The sequence below is a fragment of the Anticarsia gemmatalis genome, chromosome 2, assembly GCF_050436995.1.
Source record: "Anticarsia gemmatalis isolate Benzon Research Colony breed Stoneville strain chromosome 2, ilAntGemm2 primary, whole genome shotgun sequence".
In the NCBI taxonomy this organism is placed as follows: Eukaryota; Metazoa; Arthropoda; class Insecta; order Lepidoptera; family Erebidae; genus Anticarsia; species Anticarsia gemmatalis.
Genome location: NC_134746.1, coordinates 893,464 through 920,788, shown reverse-complemented (window position 1 = coordinate 920,788; position 27,325 = coordinate 893,464). Strand labels below are relative to the sequence as shown.

The window sequence follows — 27,325 nt, the reverse complement described above, 5'->3', positions numbered from 1 at the left end:
AGTAAAACGGCATTATGCCGTCTCTTTTAGATTTTAAGTTCATAAACTTTCCTAAAATATCTTCAAACGTGTTTTGTACTAAAAGACCGCACCTACTGGTACCAATAAATAGGTTAGCGCAATTTACCTTGAACAAGTTTCTACAATGTGCGCTGTATATTCTACTAATATCGTGGATTTTGTTTGTTTGTAGGAGGTAATCCTTGAAACTATGTGTATTTAGAATAGTGAACAAGGTGATATGGAGTTCAGAATTAGGTATTGGTAAATGATGATTTCCTACTACTATGAACCATCGCCAACCAGTAACCCATCGGCTAATTTGTATAACGAATTGATCAGCGCCCCTGTCGGAATTTACAAAAACTTTTCTGAACAATTTAATGTCAAACATTCGCTAGTTAATAATATCGACTGAAGGAAATTGTTCTCCACGATAGATAGACACGGAGATTAAAATAGTCATGAAAACTAAGTATAATAAGATATTTTCTTTAATGCACAAAACCAACTAAGAACCACTATACACACATAATTGCGTCCTTATAGGCATATTTTCTAGCCATTTAAATTACAAATGTTTGCTAAGAACACCATACAAAAATATCAAAAAGGAGAGTTTCTCATACTACTAAAAATAATATCGCATATAATATAAACGCTATTGTCACTAGTTCTCAACTGAAGTCAACTCAATCAAGGTAATGTCAGGGGTGAAAGCTTGTTAGCCGTTTGCAAGAGACTACCTATAAATAGTCTAAGCTATAAATATGAACACGTATACGTCAGCCGATGACGTAGGTTGTAACAACTTTGTAACTAGAATAATGAGTAATATGGATTTTTTACACGAGTATAAAATTAGTTTGGGTGTGTGTTGTTTGCGAAAATTGATTAGAAATGTTTGTGTATGTGTACACGCCCACGTGTGCAAATGTCTCAGTGTGTATGTTTTTGAGTGTAAGCGTAAGTAAACTAGTAAGTAACTTGTTACAATAAGTAATTATTTTGCTTTTCAGGAATATTTATTCACTATTTTAATTAGTCTTAGACCTAATTCTGGTCTGGCTTAAAGATCGGACATGCCACTACAAATAATGGCCAAGCCACGGTTATAAATTTATAGACAGTTTTAATAAACAGTTTTGCTTATTTTCTAGAGTTGTTTAAATGTTTTTGGAGTTGCGGATATGGATTACATTGATAGAATGCGACAAGTAGTAAATATGTGTGTTATAATCACCGAGGGCGTAACAAACAATGCGTATGTGTGCCTGCAAGTATGTGCTTTTATATAAGTGTGTGCTATTATGTGAGTGCGTTTGTGTGTGTGTGTGTGTGTTTTATAAAGATTAAGTTAACATTTAGCTACAACAGCAAACACAGATAAGCATTTTCTCCTCCATTTTATTACTTCTATATCTAAGATCTATAAATCAAGGCCTCAATTTTAGAGCTTACTCGTAATATTTTTAGTGCTTATATATTTTTTTCCAATACGCTTAAGAGGTCGTAATTCGTTTTTATCGGTACAAGAGGTTTTTAGTTTTGTACGTGTGGCTAAGTTAAATGTGTCATGTTTTTTTCTGTAGGAACAGTAACATTTTTTCAAATAACTATTCAGAACGAAAATTATTAGGAAATTGATATAAATCAATATGTAAGTAAGTCGGACTATTTCGCGGCTAAATTACTGGACCAATCTTTATTAAATTTAGCATGAAGTTAGCTGAGGCCTCGAGATCGAACCTATTTTTATTCCTTAAATTAGCACCTTAGTGGCTGAGGGGTAAATTTTTTTTATTCGAGTAAACCCACGTTGTTTAGCTAGTATCAATAAAATGTGTAGTTAGCTTATAACCTTTGACACTACATAACTGACAAACGGGGTTTCCGTGTGGTTTAAATGAGCTTGCGGTGAACACAATTATAGGCATGCGATTCAATGATGTCCATTGACCACACAATTATGGTTTATCATAATAATCGTACATCATGATACATAACACGTCAAATTGCAGTTTCCTACTATTATAAGCTAACGAGGCACGCACAATCGTATAAAGTGTATATAAATTTAAAGTTGATATTTTTTGCTGCAGCTGGACACAGGAATCAGTACCGCAATTCTCTGCCACTATCAACTACCGACAAATACCTAACCATGGAAACATTTTGTATGACAATCGGATCAGCACCTCTAGCGGGTGATGTAGAAACTACTTTAAAGTAGATTTTAAATGTCAATAACTCAATACTCGAAAGTACAGACTGTAAGGAATCGTGCTACAGTAAACAATCTAATACGAGATCCTAGTGCGTTTAGTGATAGTGGTGAGATTTTCAAGCGAAGTTGCGCGGGTAAGCTAGTATTTTCAAAAAATCTGAATCAGTATTATGTTTTGAAAGATGTCAGTTCAACCTTATCCCTTGGAAACAAAATAAATCTCCTATCTATCCATTAACACCAATAACTGTCCGCTCACTTGCCGATAAGTAACGTTACGCTACCGTAGTTCAGACGTAAGCTGTTTTGTGGTGAGTTTACATACCGGTGAGCTGTCGAATAGTTGTCAATTGTGGTTTTGGTCAGTGCAAGTTAGTAGATTGGCTTGAGACCACGGCTTTCCTTGTGTCCTGCTTAAAAAGTAGAATAGGGGTAAATATGCAGTTACGCGTTATTTATGAGTTGCTTATGACTTGCTGCAGGCTTAAAAAATATGCTGTACGCATTAAAATTAAATTTTTTCATGATTTGACCTGATGGTCGGGGGATCAATACCAACTTGAAGATATAAAATATGGACGCATGCGGCGGACTGACTTTACTTTTGAATACGATTTCTTAACGACTACCATCGCTTTAAAGTGAGGTTTTGAGGACACAAATCTTCCACATTATTTGTCTAATGTCGTAATTATTAGTAAGTACATAAAATATCCAGCGATGGGAATATTTATATGCTTCTATGTTTATAATACTGTCCATTCAGAAATATTCTAATCTACTATAAATGTGCATCACAATGCTTTAACAATTCATTTTCGTTCACGTCAAAACAGCACAAACACATCATATGAAACAACTAAATACATAATTTATAGTCAATTCATAATGTAACACATGTTTGTGATAGCTCAGACATAAATTATGATTTAATTATTAGGACTAAATAAATTCAAAGCATTTGCATACGTTATACGTGAAACTATTTAATTTTGGAGCAATAATTTATGTGAAAACGCAGTATTAGTAAATGCTTTAATTATATTTTCGTCCATTTTAAGCTATACAATTTGAAAAAGATAGTAATTTATACCGCATGACTGTCTTTTGTTGATATTTTGTCTTTTTTAATCAAAGTAGTTACATTATCAAGTGCACAAAGTCTGTTATTTTAATTTATAGAAACAAGTAACCAATTAAAATCCTTATATTTTGCCTTTTCCTACAAATACTTTCTCCCATTAGCGAAACAAGTAATCATTTACGAGTATTGTTTATTTTAATTCAAGTAAGTACGTCACGTAACAAGGAGACAAACAAATTCTCTCCCAGTTTTTATCAGACACAACTTCATTAAAAACAGTGTCATGTAAGCCGCCCTTACTCGGCTTATCTCTTGAACCGGGAACATTGTCCGAAAATAACAATAACACAATACAAATGTTTGAAAATTCAAAGGTTTTATTTACAATACATTGAGAATTGTGAATATGTTCGAATGTCCAATAATCATGTGTTGAATAGAATTCAATTCCTTTACGATAAAGTGATCTTGATTCGAGTTTTTTCGATTGAATTTTTCTACTTGATTTTCTCACAATGGGCTAAGAATGAATGAGGCTTTGTTGGCTATTGTGTTCTTAAGTATATAATAATTGTCGTGGTTTCTTGTTCGGTATTTATTTATATTTACCTTATGTTATTCAATGAGTATTATTGGGAGGTTTAACGACGTAGGATGTAGGTGGAATAATAAGCCTCTTTATATCACTTGATTTTCTAATCATAGGAGAGTGAGAATTCCCAGAAGCGTATTAAACTATTTTGATATTTTTTTGACAGAAACATGTCATAATGCTGTGATAGGGGAAACACATCAAATATTGTGAATTCTTTAAAAACTTTTTATCGAAGATCTAAAGATACTTAATAAATAGTTTGAAACAAAATGATAAAGCACGAAGTTATTAAGTACAAGAAATATAGTTTAACTTTACTCCAACGTATAGAAAAAATCCTTCAGCAAAGTTTGCTATTCACTTTTTTAATCAAAATAAAATCTTGTTTATCGTATCGATGACGTAAGAGAACCCTAATCCATATATTATCCTTTCACTAAATCATTCACATAGGAACCGAAGTTTATTGCAGGCCGGCTGTTTGTCCACTACAAATAAATATTCAAAGAATATCGCACGTTTTATGTAACGGGTAGGGTGGCCATGTTGTTCGAATACTGTTACTACAATATATTGTGGTACGTGGCAGGCTTCTGTTTTTGCAACCGTTCTGGGTGATTGATATTTAGTCCATTGAAATGTTACATGAATTTTACATTTGTTAGAGGACGCAATTTTATTTTTGGAACATGTAGGGGGGGTCAATAGAAGCTTTACTTGAAGTTTGTGGGGTTGCCACTCTTGTCCCCCGGCCGCCATCTTGGAAAAGGGGGTGGAACCACTTTATTCGCTATATCTCAGAAACTATGCGTCTTGCAATAAAACTGTAAAAGCATAATTTGTAGCAAATTATTTTTCCTACAAATATGTTTCATAACTTTTTGCCCTAAATTAACAATTAAAGAAGTTATAAGCAAAAAAGTGCAATTTTTTTTTTAACAATTTTCTTTATTAGTCTATAACTTTTTTTAACGACAGCCGCACGGATCGATCTCTGAGGTTAAGCCACGCTTGCCGAGGTTCTTCTGTGGATGGGTGACCATCTTACACATATCGAGTTCCTCTATGTTTCGGAAGGCACGTTAAATTGTGGGTCCTGGCTGTCATTTTCGAAGATCTTTGACAGTCGTTAACAGTAGTCAGAAGCTTGAAACCCTGACAACCAGTCTTAACGAAGGGTATCGTTTTATATCCTAGGTAACTGGGTTGTGGAGGTCAGATAGGCAGTCGCTCCATGTAAAACGCTGGTATTCAGCTGCATCTGGTGAGACTGGAAGCCGACTCCAACATAGTTTGGAAAAAAGGCTTAGCTGATATGTATAAATACAAAAAAATTACCTCAGACCAATCTTGTAGAGTATTTTTCGAGGAAAATTTATCCCTATAATTTTTTTCAACTTCATTAATTAGAAACTCAGTAACAGCGCTACGAAGTAGACCGGTCACGGAAAGAAAATTTTTGTAAAAAAAATCACACATTTTTGCTTATAACTTCTTTAATTGTTAATTTTGGGCAAAAAGTTATGAAACATATTTGTAGGAAAAATAATTTGCTACAAATTATGCTTTTACAGTTTTATTGCAAGACGCATAGTTTCTGAGATATAGCGAATAAAGTGGTTCCACCCCCTTTTCCAAGATGGCGGCCGGGGGACAAGAGTGGCAACCCCACAAACTTCAAGTTAAGCTTCTATTGACCCCCCCTACATGTTCCAAAAATAAAATTACGTCCTCTAATAAATGCAATATTCGGCCCTCAAATTGTAACATTTCAATGGACTAATTGGAATTTTAAGTTCTTGTTGAAACTTTGACTAGAAAATTTTTAAATAAAAAAAATTGAATTGTTAACCAGTATCTTACAAGCATAAAGTTATTTAGCTAATGAGTTAAATAGTTGAATAGGAAGTTAGTCTAAAGGTCAGTGATTTAAAAATCCTTTTTTCACCTCAGACTAATTACAGCTGATTGTAAACACAATTCGTGGCTATAAATAAGCCTTTAACCTTCTAATTCTATAATAAATAAACTATTTTTAGACCATTGAATTAGTAAACAAAATAAGGCGTTTTCGACAGACTAAAATAATTTAGAAAACAGAATTTCGGATTGAAAGAGTACTTTGAATCTCTGAATTATAAAGCCAAACCCACATTTGCCATATGAAATATCAGTTAGTAATATCTTACGAACTTAATTATTTTTCTGCATCTTAATATCGAAAAGCTTGCCACCCGAACTCAGGAAGCTATTTCTTAGGCAGAGGACATTTTACGAGCCACGTCTGCATGTACAAACGTACGTATGTTTATCTGTTACGTATTTATTGCACCAATAACTCAGGGCACAGCTATCAGGAAGGGTAAACAGACCAAGATATGTGGGTAAGAGAAAAATGGGTAAAGAATTGTGGGTTTCGGACGTGAGATCTTTCGGTGAAGAATGGTTTACCCATGGGTTAAGGATGCCTGGATTTATGGTGGTGAAGAATAGTTCTTGAACGTGTAAATTGAAATGTCGCAGACACTAATTTATGCTTTTAGGGTTATATTGTTCTCTTTTGGGGTGGAAGGGTTTGTGAATACTAATATTGAGTTTGGTTATTCGATGGAATGAGAGGAAGGAGTATGTTATGCGCTTGGGTGATAGTAATTATCTCACAACTTCCCGGTTTTTATATGCTCTTTATTTTCAACTGACGAAGACAGCAGACGTATTAGCGCTATTGAGCGAAAATCAGATGGTGTTTCATAGCGGAAAGTACTACCTTTAAGGTAAAGTTCTAAGGATTGTCAACTACGAAGCGTAATGACACATTATTAGCATGAAATATACACAAAATAATGGAACCACACTGAACTTTTTAATCAGCAGGTAAAATAGATACTCGTACATACTGACAAATTATACGCAAAGTAAACTTTACCCAAATCTCAAAGGTACCTTTTATTTTATGGTTCACAATAAAATTGCAATGCGTATTGCATTGACAAGTTGTCAAGGCATTGCATATCTCAAGTACAGTCGTAACCCTTCTCTTACATATTTTACGACATGACTGTACCTTTCAGTTTATGGTTCCGTTTTATTTGCGAATAAGATGTATGTATGAATTTTTGTTATTTGTATCAGTTGTTAAGGGTTCTTTATGAGAATTACTTTGTTTTGTTGATTTCAAGGGACGTAGAAATGTGTGATGAAAATGACCTGAAAATGACCGAATTGATTAACGGCGACGGCGAAAATTTAGCTACAATAGCTAATACTAAATGATCATCAAGAAATTTTGAGCAATCAATGATGTTGTGGATATTATTTTGTTTTTTTTTTTAATAAAATGGGAGTAAGAATTTGTCAGTTTCATTATTTAATAGGGGAAAACCGTTCACCATTTAAAAATTTTGCGCTCTCAGATGGATATTAGCTACACATTACGTCAAACTATGGAGTCATTCCAATCATTGGCAAATACAATATACCAGAAATAACAGGTTATGAGTCTAACCCGGCAAAGCAAAACTGGCTTGGTCGATAGTAAATTATATAACTTAGGAATCCTTTATTCAACTCTTGTATCAAATACATCAATAATTAAATTACCCCAATCAGTACGCCACATATTGCATTAATTAATTACAGTCAATAATTGATGAAATTAATTTAATTTCGTGAACTATGCACATTATGAACACATCTGGTTTGGAAAAGCGGTTTGTTATTTACATAGTAACTTAATTGTGAACAGAAAAACTGTGGTTTTGTTGAACTGTTGGATTTTGTAATAAAAAAAATATGTTGAATTCTGTTGTATGATAAACTACTTCTATCGACTATCGAAAACCGGTTAACAATTTGAGGTAAAATGCGTGTTCACGTTTATTCCTGTATTCATTATTTCTGTTTCTTTTATATTAAACATGCAACGTGAGAGTTTAAGAGTTATGAGAGCATAAGAAATAGATTTTAAATATCAATTTTTACCAACTAGGCAACTGTCACGAAGTTTTCCTGCTGAGACTACAATTTCAAAAGTAACAAAAATAAAACATACTAGATTCTCTGGTTTGTTAAACAAAAATCTACCCAAAAAAGTACATAAACTCTATTAAACCAGTTCCATTACATGTTTCCACGTTGACACGTAAAACGTGGCGAGTAATGAATTCACTGACTAAGTAAATAAAAGCATTGGCACCTGCGATGATCGATGACGGCCGACGGTAGCCGATGTACAAATATTACCAGTTTCGTGGTTATCGTTGATTCATTTGAGCAATTTGTATTGATCCGTTCAAAAAGATGACCATGGGTTCAGAGTAGCCAGATTCTTAAATAAAATTAGATCAAAGACGTTGACTTTCGAGACTACAATCTTAAAAACATCCATCCCTTCATTTATCTAAGTTAAACTCGTTACAAAACTTCAACTTTAAAATTAATGTTACAACTACAGACTTGAGGATCATAAATCTTTTTCTTTTGTTACAGAAAACCCAGTAAATGCTGTACAAGCTTCCAACAAAAAAACAAAATGGTCGACTTATAGCAGTCAGCGACCGAGGACAGTTGCTTGGACGGTGGCGTTGGAAGCGGAAAGATGTTAATACTGATGATCATCCACTTCATTACGCTACCAGTACTGACGTCCAGGCTCGTCAGAGGCGAAACAGCAATGGATGAGAAACAACCTCAACCACTCATAAGCTCCAGAGTAGTCAGAACAAAGTATGGAGATCTCAGAGGATTCATTGTCACCCCAGAATCAAGGTTTCTGGAACCAGTCGAAGTGTTCCGAGGAGTTCCGTACGCGTCTCCTCCAGTTGGTACACTGAGGTTCATGCCACCAGTTTCTGGGGCACAATGGTCCGGAGTCAAAATTGCTGAGGAATTCAGTCCAGTCTGTCCTCAAGTACTACCAGATATTAGGAACGAAACAGCTGTCTTAAAAAGAATATCCAAAGGAAGACTTGAGTACTTGAAGAGAATACTGCCGTTCCTGACCAACCAGTCCGAAGATTGCCTATACTTAAACATCTACGCACCAGCTCAAGGTAAGTCTACCAGAACAATATAGCTATTTCAAATTCACTCGACTTATTCAAATACGAATAAAAATCTCGCTGGAAAATGCAAAATGGAATGAAAATAATCCTTACAAATCCGATTTACCTTCCTGGGATTACTAGCATCAGTATAGCTAAGTAGAATGAGATACTTTTGTACGAACATTTTAAAATGTAAAAGGTAGCTAATAAGATTGTGTTAGAATATCATCTTGTTACAACTACCTTGATTGTTCTTCCGAAAAAATATAAAAATGAATGCACAATCTAAACGTCGTTCCCAACAGAGTCGCCATTTTCTCAACGCTGACAAATTTATTCCCTTACTTTGTTACAGCAAAGTGGCAACAGGGAAATATAAACAGGCCATTTTAATCCAAATTTCGTCAGGCAAGCATTACACTCGTAAATTGAGGGTGGTAACAAAAACTTGATTTATAATTTCAGTTAAAACCTCCCCGCGCTCCAGTGAGCTAATTTTCAAAAAGACTTTTGTCCTTACCGAGGGAGGATCACATTCATTTTACCAGTTAGTTGGACAGGAAAATTTTTTGAATAGCCGCGGACGGTATTAAAAATAAATGAAAATGTCTTTTATGACGAAATCCACGGATGTGACTAATTGGGACGTGAATGGTGGTAATGATGTTACGTTTTTTCGTCGAGTTTTTGTCGCAATTGCGGTTGAAGCGGTAAAAGAAACAGGAAGAAATCTCGGATTAAAATTGGTTTAACGAATTTCCTCCCTGGGTATACATGAACGGAATTCTTGAGGGAGCTTTGTGTCTTATATTTGGAGACAAAATGTTTTGGTATTTGAACGAGTACTGCATAAAGCAGCTAAAAAATTGGGTTCGAGAAAAAGTTAATTCATTAAGTCGGGCGTTACTTTACAAATCCATTGTGGAATTACGTTTTTGGGGACGAAGGGAATCAAAGGCAAAAAGGGGGATTGGTTTTCTCAGATTATGTTTATCTTGATAATCCGAACCACACTTCGAACAAAGATCGTCAAAAGATCGGATTTTGTCATTATGCTCGCGATTGACTATTCATGTCCCGGGTACGTCCTTAAAACAACTTAATGGAATTGCTGAATATGTATACGAGTACAAATATGTTCCTCTCTTTTTGATTTCCTGCTACGAAATTATGAGCTCATGATACATATTTAATAGCTGTAATTTACTGAATATTTGTCGCAAGTACGCATATTACCTGTTTCGTTGCTAAATAGATTTTCCTGGATTCAATTTCATTTTAAACTGTATTCGAAATGTGAAACAGAAAATATGCAACTTTATTCCAATGTAACAAATAACGTTAGCTTCTCTTACCTTATGCCTCTTACATTGCCTACCGTGAGAACATAGCTTGAAATAATGCATGCATACAACTTTCCTTCAAACATACGTCGACTACAACTTTATTTAAACTCCGAAAAACCAGAGCTAATTCAACCAACTTTCCGCCAGTTAAACTCAAAGTCAGATAACACGGCCACATCAAGGCGCCCGTCCTTCTGTCCAAAAAAAAAACCTTCGTGCCTTGTTCTCGCGTATTACTGAAGCCTTATACCTCCGTAGAGCCTCCACTAAGCTTTGTCACAAACGTAGTGTTGCGCCGACGTGCATACGAAATACTTTTTCCTTTTTCCACCAATGTTTTTGGAAGGGATTTGAGTACGGAGCTTCAAGCGTTTTTGCTTTTTTGTCGGTCCTGTGAAACTGCGGTCGTGTGGTTAAATGGTCAGTGAAATAAGAGAAAAATGTTACAGTAATTTATGATTATGTTTTATCTTCAATGCGACAGACATACGCAGAGGATTAGTTTTAAAAAATGGAGACCATTCACAGTTTTTACTTTCTTCCGTTTTACAATAATCATCAAGTTACTACTAACTAACCAAACAACGCTATCCATTTACAATCAGAAAATGGAAATTTGACGAGGCAGTTTTGGTCAGAAATAGCACTATTTGGAAGCATTATATAGATTGTTTAACTAAGAGATAAAAATGCCATCACCGGATTTTTTTGAGCTCAATTTGTTGATTGCATTACAATACATGAATAAACAATTTTATCGTAGGTGAAACGACATTTACTTTTTTCTGCAAAAAAATCTAGTGTATCTAAAAGAATGATGTCTAAATAATGAACAGTATTCTGAACAAACGTGTGCACATTTTCAATTACGGGATCACCCATCGTGTATAATTCTGCAATCTTGATACTCTATCGGCTGTAAGCAACAGCGAGGAAATGAGCTCTCAACATGCTATCTAATACTTTAACAAGGAACGTGTTTGTTAGAAAAAACACAATATATGAGTATGAAAAACCTATTTTTGTAATATATTGTGCTGGCAAGTAAATGTATTGCTTTATTGTGTTACTTGTTATTATAGTAAAACGACTGTATTATAATAGATATTTTTAATACAGCAAATTTCATGTTGATTTAAAGTCTTAGGCTTAAAATTTGAGTTTGTAGGAATAAGCACCCACCTCTTTATTTTCGACTAAAACCGACAAACGTATAATCAAAACATATTATAATAATTAACAAAAAATGTGTAGATGACAGGCATCATAACAATAAATAATAAGTTACTTTAGTACAATAGGCAATAATCAGGCGAACTGCCATTATGAATTTCTTCCAAGTAAGTAATGAAAGGGTGATGATAAAATATATTTTAAATCACCTCAAAGTAACTCCTATTACAACAAAAAATATCAAACTTTTCACCAACTTCCGAACATATTTCGGTCGTCCACCGAATTTATTAATCTCACCGTAAAAATGCTTTCCGCCCAAAATTTGCCCTTCAAACTCCAACCACGTATGAGGTTTTGAGAACCTCTGTCTTTTGGCTTTTTTAATAATCGCAAATGGCTCCCGCGACACCCTAAAATTCCATGGCTGTATTACCTGGGGTTAATAGTGATGTGAAATTGTAATAGGGGTGGTAATTCTGTGTTTGAGATTTTAAATTACCTGTGTGGTGCCTGGCTTTCGCGAATGGAAGGGTTGGTATTATTTTTTTTGTAATATAACTTCAATATATATTAAAAGCGTTGTATGAGTAAGTTAAATCTAGTCTGACAAGAAAATTTTAATGAAGTATGCCAAGGTAAAAATATTTGATGGCTTTTATTTCCGTTAATATTTTCAATAAACTGTGCTTTTATACAGAAATCGACCTGAATTTAATTAATTGGCTTTTAATAAAAATTGAAACAAAAGTGCAAAATATTAAATTAATTTTCTTTTTGCGGTTCATTTTTGTGTGCAAAGTGAAGTGAAAAATCTTGCAGACATATTCTATATTAATAAAACCTGAAACTATGAACTGAAAATGCCGAACTAAACGGACGATCAGCACGATTCTGTTCAGTCGGTACTGTCAAGTATCGAAAGTTTGACATTTAAAATGTACTGCCAAAATCGTTCCCACGACGCCCGTCAGAGGCGTTGATCAGATTTTCATACAAAATTTCTCGATGACAAGCCAGTTGTCGGTAGTCAATAGTAGTAGAGAAATGAGCTACTGAAAGCATTACATAGTTCCCTCAATAGTATGCGTGCCGGAAAACTTCCGAATTACAGACCTCCGATTCCGGTATTCGGATCTAAACGGTATTACGGTATTCGTACCCGCGTTCATAATTCCGGTACACAATTTTCGCGGACGTGGCTGTGTTGTTTGAATGCTCTGAATATGGTCTGTGTGGATCAGACGCGATGTTTTGTGTTGTGTGTGTGCAGTTGATGGTTAAATTGGTCAAAATATTAATGTAAGTAAAAGTGGTAAAAACAGAACAAATTTAAAAAAACATAAAAACAAAAGACGTATAATTTTAGTAACAATAATTAAATGTTAATATAAATATGCATAAAACTTATTTCTTATAGAGATAGGCAATTGAAAGTATTTCAAAAATCGTTTAAATGTATTATAATTGCCACATCTAAACCCCGCGAATTATTTCAAATATAAGAAGTGAATTAAATTACTAACTTTTTTTTAAAATTGAAACACCTAAAACCACAGTTTAACAGTACACCCAATATTCCCTATAGCAGAAAACATCTCAATCTCAAAATAGAATAACACGATAATCTAACCTTGCGGTTATGGCAAAAAATTGAGTTGACAGCCATGTGAAGCTTAGAGTTATATATCGTGGGTTGATTTATGCTCCCCGAGCGATCCATCAACGGATAACCGATAGCCATGGAGATATCTATCCACAATACGTGTTGCGTTTTTCTACTGAATATTTTTCTATGATGTATGAGGTACGGTCAATAGTTGTTTAGGCTGGGCCGTTATAATCCACTTGTTTACGTATTTTTTTTCGCATATTTTTATGCGTTTAAAGTAAAAATATATAAAAAAAACATTCTGGTCCTTAACCTCTCTCAGGCTCTCCAAATGTAAAATGATTGAATTTTCGAGTGGTCAATAAAATTTATTCTCGTGACTCCAGAAAGTCTAAGCATCATAACTAAAATCAACATTTTTGAAAAAGTATCGAAAAATATTTGGAAACCCAACCAGTCGGGAAAAATTAAGTCATTATAAAAGTCTACAAATAAAAGAATGATTCATGGAATTCTGCCAAAGTCTTCAAGGAAATGCAAGAATTACGTCACAGTAAAACAAGCCTTACAGCTAATTAGGAACTTGACGAAATTGCTCCATACTCGGTTCTAAAGAACGTTATTTTCAAAGACCGCAATTTTTGTTTGAAATGTAAAGTGCGCAGTTGAAACTGTATGAGGATGTATGAAGAAAGGCATTTCATGGGAATACTGCTTTAATTTTCGACTGAGGTGTTCGTTCTTCTATAGAACAGTCATGTGTTGTTAGAGATTAAATTGACAATACAATCATTCGATCAACAATAGCAAAATTATCTTGATATAATAAATTCTAGTTGACTTTTTATTATTATGATTGAAGAAAAAAGTTTTTATAGATGTATAAATATTTGTTCCAATGCACGTAAAAGAAGAAGCGAATAAATTTTACACATAATAATATGTATGTGTTTTAGCTTAGACTATCAAACTATTTTCTGACCCTTGAAACCTTTCAGATCGATACAGTCCCGAGCATAAGCTGGTATCAAATAAACTAGAAAAGTTAAACTATACACGTGGACGTTTTGTTTCGAACCAAAAACCTAAGCTTTCAAAGAAAACGTTTATCCAGACACATTCAGTCAAAGGAAAAGAAGATTTAAAAACTCACACGTGTACCAAAAATAACGAAAAATTACCCGAAGAAAGAAGTACAATTTTATACACAAATCCAGTTCGGAATTCACTTGATTCGTGACGTCATCTCGATATATCGAATAGATCATTGGATATGAGATTTTTCCTTATCCGTACCAGTGTTATGTGATATTAAGCTGCTTCGAGTGAATCGCTTACATTTAAAGCAAGTGATGTAGAAACGATTGAGGAGCGTTGAGTATTTGTTGATAACTGAGATTGTACAAAGTATAAGGACATTTTGATTCAATGATTTTTGGTTGAAATGTTTAACACGTGTATCATCTATAGATAGTTGTTTTGACACTGTTTGTGACTTTTGTAATAACTGCGGTAGATTTGAAAACAATCATAAATCAAATTTTACAAAGTTAACAAGATTGATAGACTACGCAATCAACTTTAATGTACAATTTGCACTAGACGATTAGACATGACCTTTGCGAAACAAAGCGAGATAATTATTTATATACACATTTCGAACAGCAGCGATAGCTGAGCGGTATTAGTTGGCACCTCCCACGTTAGTGGTCGACGGTTCAAACCCGAGGCAACACAATAATGACCTTTAGAAGTTATGTGTATTAGAAATAATTATCACTTAAATTACCGGTTATGGGAAACATTGCGATGGAACTTTGCATGCTTAGAATTTGTTTAATACATTTACCTGAACCTCCCGCGTTCGGAAAGAGACCCTTGCCCAGCAATAAGTCAGTAACGGGTTAGTAAAAAAAAATCGTATATGCTATAGGCGAACAAGTGTGTGTATAATAACGTCATCGAGAAAATCCCTTATCTCACCCCTACGCTGCCAAAACGTCTCATGCATATTAAAGAAACCTGAATGTCGCTGTTTCAGCAAAAATAGACTTGGAACGACCTCTCCGTAAACACTAACACGGTTAATCCTAGCCACGAGACCTGGATTCACTAGTTTATACCTAAAAAATAACCCCAAAGGACACCCGTACTACGATCGCTTCTCTAAATAAATATTTCTTTATTCAGCCGGAGATACAACGTTAAGTTTTCTATACATTTCCCAAGGGAGCGCAGTTTGATCGAGACTAAAAAGTTTGTCTAGATTCTTATGAAGACCGAGGCTCTTTTTACACAAGACGATTTAAGTATTGGCGATTTTGATTGACGTTTTTGTGATTTTCTGTGTTCAGTCGCCGTATATTGTAATAGTGTGATCGTGTTATAGCCTAAGTAACTGGGTTGTGGAGGTCCTTTAGGCAGTCGTTTTATGAAAAATAGGTGTTTAGCTCAATCCAGTGAGACTGTAAGCCGACTCCAACATAGTTAGAAGAACGGCTAGGCTGATGAGTCACCGTATATCGCCAACTTCAACTACGAAATTGGTTTTACATCGCATTTTGTCGTCTAAACGCATTAGATACTGCTATTGAAACCCTAACTTTCTTGACAATTTAGAGCAACAGTAAGCCATGTTTGGTGGAAGCGAAACTCACTTAGTTGCTGGACTACAATTCGATTGTGAGCCGGTGGCGTTTAGTCGTTGTAGTAAGACTAACTCGACTTGATCGTTACGATTGGAGTTAGTATGTGTTCGGAGAGAACGGCTTAGAATCGGAACAGAGCGGAATATAGCTTTCCTGATTGATGATGATCAAGTATCGAGTAGATTTTTAGAAGCTTAAAGTTTTACAGGGCTACTACTCAGTATGCGTATCAAGTATCTCAGTTGTCAACTAGTGTATGTCAAATTGATGGTCACTATTCTGTACATGGTTGCTATGACGTAACGTGTAAATCACTACAACGCCTAGAATAGTGGTTTTCAAATAGTTATCGACTGAGATGCGTGATAACAATCCTAGTCTTGATAGTGATGTTATTCTTCCATTTCCTCTAACAAAAATTATCGAAATAATTTCTGCTGATTGTCAATTTTGAGATGAAAGAAGGACAAACATGCGTTCATGTTTCTAATATCAGTATGAATTAAAACGTTAAGCGTCCACTCTCAAAGGAATTTCCAGGAAAATGACAGGTTTTGCTTCAAATTACGTTGTAAAAATATAACTACACTGAGATTTTCAGAATTTTCCGAGTGTCTTTGTAGATTGGAAAGATGTCGCGATAAATTCCAACATCTCGCTGGTAAAATGTAAGGTATTCGTTGCTTTAATAAGCAACTGCAGTCTGTTGATAACGTTTCGGGGAAGCCGAGTTTAATTTATAGCGTTTGTAAACTGAAACCACTTGCTTTTCAATGTGTGGGAGGTTTAGAATTATTCTGTGTAGCCTGAAAATACTTTATTTTAATTAAAATTTTCATTTGGTGCTTAATTTTATTTTTTAAAGAGACAATTTTTTGGAACGAATTTAATCTTTCGATGACCTTGAATCTGTAATGTAAATCTTCAATCCTTTTAACCCTAGAAAGATAACCTACGCCTCAGAGGCGCCCGCGTCCGTTGGAAATTGCTGTCTCTTTCTAATGAGCGCGCGTATCTACCTGTCCTTTTTAGTTAGCTTTTTAGTTAATTGTAGTTAAGTTAGTTCATTAAAAAAAAAATATTAATATATCGTACGCCTCTAAAGCGCATGGTTATCTTTTGTGGCAGTCAAAATATGGTTATCTTTCTAGGGTTAAGATTAATTATAGCATGTATCTGTCTATTGTATGTTAGATCACTTTTGAAATTATGTGTTCTTTTTAATCTGTCAATATGCATCGTACAGAATATAAATTACAGTTAACAATTACACGAAGTTTTAAAAATAAAACAAGAATATCTTGGTAGATATCAATGCGTCGCAAAAATCTTGGAAACTCTTAAACAAAGTACTGTTATTTTATATCACAGAGAATACAAAAAGAAAACAAAATGAAATGCCAACGCCAAATAAAGTGCTCGACAACTCCCACTCCAGCATTTTATTAGAAACATTTTTTATATCATCAACTGTATAAAACACGATGGGTACAAGTAAATTGTGACCCAAATACGGATTTATTACTATGGAACTCCCGCCTTTGATTTATATCCACCCATCAAAGTTCCGGACTGGATTGACTTACAACCGATTTTGGGAATTGCATTACAATCGCTGAGGATGATAATATGTTATATGAATAAGTCAAACCTTTTGACACGAGTACGTTTGGTAGAATTGATTTAGGTGTATAAGATAGCATAGTTTCATCTTTACTAGAAAAAAGAGTGGTATAAAATGTCACAGTCATAGGAGAAGAGACCATTGCGTAAAGAAAGAACAACTTTATGTGATTGGTTGTGAACTAACTATACATGAACAGCGGGCAAAAAATATAATGTAAATGGAATATTTAAAAAATGTAATACTCAATAAATTATAGATTAAAATCGTAAATACAATCAGAAACATCTAAAATCAATTAAAACATTTTCGTAAATTTCTAGAGCGAAAACTAAACTAAAGCAAATCAAACGAAATCCTGTAGATGATATAATATCTAGTGGATCCAAAAATCTTGCAAAACGATCCGCTATGATATTACCGAAGTCAAAAGAGCCATTCATCGTTTAAAAGAAACTGAAGCTATTTAAACAGTTTGAATGGAGTATGGCAAATACGGGTTAATCCCACGAACTGCTGGCCCTGGTTGGAGACCGTCCAACACCGTAATTGGTACGGATTAGGTTTTGAACTCACTATCTTTTGATCTTGGTGAATGTGTTGAAATTTTGTCAGGTTCAATTTTAATTTATGATGTTAAAACGGCGATTTAGGTGCAAAAATTTCAAACTACTTTGTAGCAATACTCTGGTGATACAACTAGAGCCTTATGTCAATTATAAATATTGCTTTGTATATTCGAAATGTAGTAGCTTTATTAAATAGGCAACCATCAGCTGCATAAACGTGCGAGTCACTTATATTCACAATTTTGGATTTAACCTCGACCAGCCGCAAACCTATGCGAAGTTTGCGGCTGCAAAGCACACTATTTTAGTTGTTAATTACAGAATATGACTTCGATTTTAAAACTGCAGTAATAAGTGAGCAGCTAGAGCTTAAACATTTGATAAAATGTAATTCTGTATTCACTTAAGATTATGTTACTATCTATCTTAAATCTAAGTGAAATCATTAACAAGAAAACTAAAACAAGAAAGGAGATGGATTTATTAACATCACAGGCATTAAGGAATCTAATGTCCAATTCGAAGAAATACAACAAATCTTATTAAACTACATTACCAAAAACAAATTGAACGGTCACGCTTTCAAAATAAACAGAGGATTCCATTACTTTCAAGGTATTAAATGATTTAGTGCAAGCAAACTACATAAAGTAGATGAAACATACTCAAGTAATTTACTCTCAAGCAATTTAGTGTATCTGCTTCTTTGAACTTGTTTAAGAAAATTGCTTTAACTCGAATTAAGACTCTTGAAATCTGAGACTCAAACTTGCATACTGTATCATGTTTGCTTTTTATTTCGAAGTAAAAGATTTTACTTTCAAAGTGAATTTAATTATTTGAATTCTTACAATTCGGTTAATTGCAATCCTCAGTTTGAGATTTATACGAAATAATTAATCAGCTTCCATCATTGGCTAGGGTTGAAATCTAATCGTTCTATTTTAATTTTGGTTCACTAGCTGGCTAAAATTTATTGATTGCGACTTAAATCTCGATACGAAATATATTTTTATTGGTCTTCGGTTGCTTTAATTTTAAATATAATCTGAGCAATCATTTTATTGATCCTTTCTTTTGTGAAATTTAATTTAAAATGAAGGGTCTAATGTTTAAAATAATTAAGAATTTCATTAGCTAATTTTAGCATTGAATCTTACAAAAAAAAAACATAAGTAAAAACAATTCGAAAGTCCATTTTATTCAACTTCTTCCCATTTTACCCGATCAGAAAAACCGGATAGACAGACTATTGAGGATTTGACTATTGAGCCTTACTAATGCTACTAACCTGCAAATACCCACCACTTTTTCCACAAAATCAAAACTGCTGAAACACGATTTCAATCAAAAACCCAACAATCATCGTCGAACCTACGTCATCTCAATATTACCTAGGCTTAGACCAGATCTCGAACCTTTCAAACCCTAAGTGATTTTTCCTTGGGTCGTTAACGTTAGTATCACATAGCATATCCATCGTACCCTCATTACCGGGCAGATTTGCAAGATAGCCTGCGATGCTCCCCAACCAGTGTTTATGAAAGTCCCTAATGTAACGGGTCTAAGTAATAAACTTTGTATTCTGGATGACATGCTAATTGTTCGTGTTTATGTTGTTTAGAATAATTGTTGAAAGTTTCGGGACATGTAGAAATGTTTTAGGTATCTAAATTGTGCGAATACTACTTGTTAGTTGGAAGTTGTTTAGTGTTTGGAGTTAAATAGATTTACTTTACTAGACTAGGGACACTGTTAAGGGTGATTTCACTTTAGAATTAAGTAGATTTTATGCACAGTCGGTATGGTTTTAATGACCAGTAAGACAAACATAATCAAAACATATAAGCATCTCCACATAAAGGGAAATACATGATTTCATCATCAACTTAAACCAGTAAAAAATATTCGAAGGCGAATATTCTGATGAAACTAACATACAAAGAAACAACATCGTTAAACACTCATTACGCCAAGATAAATCTTGAAAATTCTTGATTCTCGAATTTAAAAACGTTAAAAAGCACATTCACTCCCTTGGCTTGCGCCACACATTCTAACTTCGAACAAAAACTTGATTTATCCTTTTCTTCCCGATCCATCATGGCTGAGATAAGACGAGGTAGGGGGTTAAGGGGGGAGGGGAGAGATATCTCGAATCTTCGCTGGAAATTTCCGTCGAATCCGATAGACAGCTATTCTTTTTTTTTGTTTCCAGCCGACAATTTGAATGGAAAGATGTGAGATAGTGTTCAGTATTGTTAAGATTCATCGAACATTTTAAAATGTGGTTAAAATACCGATGCTCTTCTTTCTTTCTTTCTTCTATGTTTCTTCAAGTAAACCTTTTTTTGTATTCAAAAATATTTTTTAGAAAATAGAATTTGGAATACAAGACTAACTTTTTGCTATTGTGTTGTAATCACAATATGTATGTATGTATGATGAATCGATAAAATTGAATTATCCTTTGTAGACGATACTATGCATAAAAGTATTCAAATTCAATTTTGAATAAAATATCTTTATTATTAACATACTTTGTGAATAGCTTCATATCAACATAAATGAAATAGTTTTCTCTGAATGTGAATGTAAAACTCTGAGCCCAAATGCCAAACGAATGAGTTTCTATTCATCTTCATTTGCCATTTACTTCATATTCATCTCACTATTTTCATCTAATACCTTTGCTAAAATGTCTACATTCAAATTTAGCTCAAAAGCATAACTCATTTGCAAGTATCCCCAACATGCCCCACATTCGTCGCCTGCGATTAAATGTGTCATCTCCATGCAAACTGAAACAGCTCTTATATCAAATGCAGAAAGTCTAAAATAAGTATCGCTGACATAAGATTCAAAACTAACAAAAGAAATTCGAAGGGAAAATAAAGAAAAATCAAATAAGGTCATTCGGGTGAAAATAGGATAACTGGGTTATGGATTCTTTACAAAGTTTTTGCTGTTTTTTGCATTTTTGAGTATCAAAATGTTTTGGCTGCATATTTTGCTAAAGAAGGCACAACAGGCTAAATTTATTGAGGTTTTATATTTTTTAGTAAGAGTTTCATATTATTTGAGATGAATATCTACTTTTGAATTCACGTGAAATATCGATTCCGATTGAAGTAGTTATCTAGTCAAAGGCCTTTGAGCGGCTTGTATAACTTTGACAGAAAGTTAGCCCTAGAACGCATAATTGGTGTACATGTTGTGAATCCTACGTACAATTTCATTAGAAACATTTTCTTTGTGTAAATATTTTACATTATTTCTTGCTCTGACTGCGTACCTTACATTCAAATGTTTAGTTACTAGGTTTAAAAAATAAATTAGATTGTAAGTAATTTCAAGTAGATTAAGCTTTAGCTCCAAATAAGATATCCGTAATATTATAAAACTTGTAATGAAATTGATTATATGTAATTTAATTGATTTGTATGAAAATTTTAATTTAGGATTTAAAGTTTAGTTGTGCCATACTGTTCGGAGCCGCAGAATTTCTTTTACATTGGATCCAATGATAAACTCACGAAATTGGATAATATTGATAATATAATATGTGTTCACGCGTGCACGGGGGGCTACAGACGCGCGGGGCAGGCGACGCGCGGGGCAGGCTCGCACGGGGGGCTACAGACGCGCGGGGGAGGCGACGCGAACGGCGAGCGGTCGCCGACGCATGCATTCGCCCATGAATCATACTAAGCTACGGTTGTAGCGTAAATTATTAAATTTAATTTTGAAGTATTGTACTTGCATTTGTTGAAGTCAATAAGAACTGTAATTGTGTCATTGTCGTTTAATTGAAGAGGCCTTCCTCCCTAACAATATGTTTATAAGAACTAAGAATTATAATATTTGTTTCTCATCTTCTAAGTAACTTACTGTTCCACCTTTCAAGTATTAGTACAAAAACATATTACATAACAAGTAACAATAGATATACCACAATTGTCTCAGCACCCGTTAGCGCGATCATCTCAACATTTATTGGTTTCAAGACGGTCATAAAAATAACATATAGCAGAACATTTCTTGTCAGCTCTAGTGATGTAACGCTACTTTCAGGTATTCGAATACCTGTACTCGATTAAATACGCGGAATCGATTCTTTGAACGATATTCAAAACTATCTCTTTCTTTTCCATGCTATGACTCTCATGTGGTAGTGGGGTCAGCCTTCCTGATCCATCTCCTCCACTCCTATTTTTGGAGCATCGACTGCACTTAATTGCATTAAAAAGTATCCTTCAACCTTCGTATTATGGAAAACAAAAATACTGGCATAGTTTTAACGAAGAGCTTTAAATAGTGTTATTTTTAACGTTATTCTGTGCAATCCACTTGTTATTATCAAATCTGTTAAATTCTATTAAATCTTAAAACCAAATTTTATTAATGACTTCAATAGACTGCCATACAACCGATTATGAATCGATTGTTTTAAAAAGTAAATAATCGTTAACCACAATCGTATCTATTTCAACACATCCCATCCCTATCCATCCTTCTGCTATAATATAACGTATTAGTTCAGTTATGGCCCGTGTATATTGCTCTCTTGGACAACTTTGGTGATTATCTCCTATCGTTCTTTCTCCATTGTTGATTAAGTGCTATTTGTTTCAAGGGTCTTGTTATAACAGATAAATATATTAATATGTATTAGAACAAAGTGTTTCTTGCAACCTTTGTTTGCGGTCGGTTTTGTTGTTTGATTTATTGTTATTGTAGATGTGTTATTAATTACGTTCTAGATCTTTATTGTTTATTGGATAGGGTTCTTTTTATTAAATACCTTTTGATATCTGTTATTGTTTTAATTATATTGAATGAATACGATAGTCAATTATAGTATTGTGTTATTGTATTGTTCTAAATTACTATTTCTTTTTTATTAAACACATAGCTTTTGATATTTGCGATTATTTGAATTATATTGAATAACTTATAGTCAATTACAACAATGTCATTTTGTATTATTATTTTTGATTGTTGCCAAGCAGTAACGGGTATCTTAAAAACACCATACCAGGAACAAACTATCAAAGGCGACTTGGTGGTTGAACAATTATTAAATCAACGTTGCATTTTAACAGTTTTCCATTATAAAAGTAGCTTCGTGTTTATATATTTTATCTACACAAAAATTTCCTGTAGCTAATAAAGCTTAGTCAATGAGACATTTACAAAAAAATACACAAAGAGCCACATAATGTGGTTCAACGAAATTTAAGGTCTCCTATATTGCAAAATATCTGTCATACATTTAGCCAACAGATCTAACCAAATCCTCTCTTTCAGCAGGAGTAAGAGATGCAGTGGCTCGCTATCCAGTCCTGGTGTTCGTCCATGGTGAGAGTTACGAGTGGAGTTCTGGAAACCCTTACGATGGAACCGTCCTCGCTTCCCACGCTGGCCTCGTGGTGGTCACCATCAATTACAGACTTGGGATTCTGGGTAAGTTTATGAATAAGCTAGACTTTGCCCGCAACTTTAATATATATTGCAATGCTTTTTGCAAACTTTATAGTTGTGTTCTCTGAAATGTAAGTTTTATCCAAATTGGGAAGCCTTTTTTATAAGTTTCGCATTTCACTTTTTAATGAGAAAGCCCCAAAGATGATATGAAATTTCAAAAGAATAAGTATTCTTGTAAACATCTGAATCTTGAATACTTTAAATTTACTATTCAAATAATAAAAACCTTTAATGCAAAAAACTGCGATAGTATTTATATTTCCTACACTTTCTACTTTCAATTTAAAATCTCATTAAACATTTTACGATTTCATTTTCCTTCACTTAACTTTTATTAGCACTTTCATTTTATTTGATATTCACTTCAGTATTCATTGGACAAAAAACTATTTATATGACAAAAGAAAATAAAGAACACTTTTTCGATCCAATTACTGTATTGTCCAGTGATATAACAATGATATCATCAAAATAGCCCTTATATCTTGGAAACTAAGACCTCATTAAGAACAAATACATCTTAGGATTCACTACTCAGTGAATTGCGGATAAATGTGTTTGAATAATAAGTAGGGTAAAGTACCTCTCATGGTCTACCGAGAGGTTTCGGGCTTAGAGTAGGACACTCCTGCCCTCTTGTGTTTGACCATCAAGATTGAGTACGGAAAGGTATCTTCAGTTTGCTGTGTAAGAGGTTTTTGTTCGTTCATGGTGAATTTGTGATAAATATTATGTGGAGGACAGGTGGGAATAAAGCTTGGTATATTGCATAGCATTATCTAAATTCCACTGGTGAGATAAATTATTGCAATGCAATTATAGTTCATTAATCGCGATGAAACACACTAACAGAAGGTTTAATTCATTTTCTAAAAGAATAGCTTTAAGCTTATGACATTCGTTTTGGTTAATTTAATAGACCTCTATAACATCGAACGTACAACTGACGACAGTCTAAAAAAAATTAAAACCTTTTTAAACCACCTTAATGTTGTTTATTGTTGTCTTTAGAATTATTGTTTGTTAACCTAATTAACAATTCTAAAATTAACATTAGTAAGCGAATACTTTTATCAAACATTTGAAATTAAATGTTAAATAGTTTTAGAAGACAAACACTACAACTAATTACATAGAAACAATTCAGAACATTTCGTACCTGTGACATTTCAACAAATTGAACTATGAGGTTTTGACTTTGACATTCAAAACCGATGACATTTAAAATAGTGTATTTGTATTTACAACTTACGAACTCGATTTGCATAATCTAAATTTTAAATGGCCCGAACTATGATTATTTCATCAAAGTGATGTTTAGAATTATTAAATCAAGAAGTTTGATTGCTAAACTCTAGATAGTTATTTAAGATATTCTAAACATAAGTCAAAGTAAAGTGATTCGGTCAGTGTTTCTCTAAGACGTTTATTTGAATTTCGTTAAACAGTTGTCACTTGTATCTAATGAAGATTAGGTTTTAAGTTGTGAAGTTAATGATGACAGGATTACTTGGTATTCTGCTTTAGCTAAATAAATTTACAAAACTAACAAATAATCACTAAAAAGTATTTTGAGACGTTTATGAAGTCATTATAATAATAACAAGACTGTACTTAATACGACTCATCATTTAGGCCCTAACAAAAATATTTTTAGTATGTGCGTTATCATTTCAAATGTAGCTACACCTGTCAAAGGTAAAAGCAAAAATACCTCAGCATTACCCACATACCGTTACACCCTTTCGTGACCTCTAAAATCATCCCACGCTATGTCAAACGTTTATTTAACCCTAAAAATACATACTACAGAACCGCTGAGCACATTCCACAGCATACTTAACAAAACAAGAGAGCTTCAACGACCGTTCTGTTCAAGAAAATCATTGTTTCAAACGGATAATATTCTACTTAGTAAGACAATCCCACTTTATTCGACCATTATTCGAGCTGGGATATTCTTTGTGTACGCTGATAGCCATAAGGACGTTTTTGATAAGACCTCGTTGTTAAAAGGGAATATCATAAATATAAACAATGGACTCAAATGGGCCACTTTGATTGTCGGTGATTTTGTGGTACTTAGAGGTTTTCCTTAACCTTGGAGTTATGTTGTTTTGGTTTTGATGTGAAGAAACCATAGCAATAGAGTTATACAAAGGGTCTGTTTTAACTATTTGTATAGATAAATCATTAATTCAACGTTAGAAGTTTGTTATCTTAGTATTAACTAAAACAGTGTTCCTTCGTAATATATCACTAACATATTATTAAGTTTCATAAATGTTTTTCAAATATTTACCGTTAACTACTGAAAAGTAAAACGCAAGAGCCATCGCAACGAATGTCTAGACGTTCAAATGAATAAAATTGGTCCCAAAATTGCACCTTGTGGCACCCCTTCTAAATTGCCAGTATTAAGTACCAAAACTTCTTGTAAATGGTACATATACGAGAAAATAGCTTAAAAACATGCAATTCGGTAATAGTAGACAGAAGTAATTAAAAGTTTTGAATTGAATTCGGATTTTTATTGTCAAAATGTTGAGTCAGTTGCATTGCTTTGTTCACACGCGATATTTTTGGGTTTAAAAGGGACTGGGTGATGGGACTGCGATTGTATTTCTGTAGTACCTAATAATATGTGTAAATGGTGTTTTAGATTGTATGAGGTAACGGAAAAGATTATCAAAGTGTACATAAAGATTTTGACATAAAACTAGGTAGCTAATATACACTTCTGCAATAAAATATTGCACAATAATAAATTGGTATAATGAACTAAGTAAATAGCTAATAGCTCTGCTTAGTTTGGAATCAAATGACCGTGTGTGAGTTGTCCAATAATATTTATTTATTTATGTATTTATTTAATAAGGTGTGATAATATTTATAACATTTTTTTTAATTTGAACGTTTTAATCGAGAGTGGGGTTCATCACCATATTGTGATTTTGAATTCAAAATTAAGAATACATGTAACCAAAGAATAGGTTTGGTAATGACGCAATTATAATACAGTAATTTTTAAACTTTAAACGAAAAATGGCCTACTTTTCATGAAATTTATCACTGCCAGTTTAAAACGTTACCCATTTATTATACCCTGATTGATACCTCCCTGTTAATTTTCTGTTCAGAATTTTATGAATTTATAATGAGCATTCTTCAAAATTTATTTAGAAATCACTGCATTTAGAATCCGACACTGAATTTTAACTAAATTTCGTAAATACTTTTGGAATTTTTGAATATTTTGGTTAAATTCTCTTTGAGTCTTAATTGAATAAACACCTCGTTAATGAAGTTACTAATATAAATAATTAATGTTTGATTTTGGTCTGAATTTCGAACGTTGAAAACTAATATTTTAATTATCTTGTAAATTCTGCTAATTACTTATACGTTTTACAAGAATATTTCGATAGTAAATAAAGTTTTCTTTGGTTAGTGGCTAATATTAAGTTAGACTATTTCAAGTCTGGAGTCTGCATTTAAAGTTTTCTTTTGGTTTGCAACTACACACCGCAGCAGCTTTTATAACCAACAAGCATAACACTTTAGTTTTATTACTACGATTATGTAAATAATATTGATAATATTGTAGTCTAGTTGTAGTAAAATATTGTTGTATGTAAAAAAAATTCATGGAACTGTATATTTGCTTTGTTTGCATATATCATATAGCTGACCCGCGCTACTTCGCTTGCGTCACATAAGAGAGAATGAGTAAAAATTTTCCCCGTTTTTGTAACATTTTTGGCTGCTGCTCTGCTCCTATTGGTCGTAGCGTGATGATATATAGCCTATAACCTTCCTCGGTAAACGGGCTATCTAACACTGAAAGAATTTTTCAAATCGGACCAGTAGTTCCTGAGATTAGCGCGTTCAAACAAACAAACAAACAAACAAACA

General features: G+C 33.5%; 1 protein-coding gene across 2 annotated transcripts in view; it reads left to right on the top strand.

The window, feature by feature from the left end:
* Nlg3 (Neuroligin 3) overlaps nt 1–27,325 on the top strand; it is a 117,017-nt gene that overhangs the window by 50,946 nt on the left and 38,746 nt on the right. Inside the window, exons 2-3 of one of the 2 annotated variants that reach the window (XM_076123780.1) lie at nt 8,395–8,957; nt 23,237–23,389. In XM_076123780.1, the coding sequence (XP_075979895.1) occupies nt 8,504–8,957; nt 23,237–23,389 (607 nt within the window). In that variant the 5' untranslated portion in view covers nt 8,395–8,503. Of the gene's footprint in view, nt 1–8,394; nt 8,958–23,233; nt 23,390–27,325 lie in introns of both variants that reach the window. The other variant, XM_076123770.1, reaches the window with a different exon arrangement.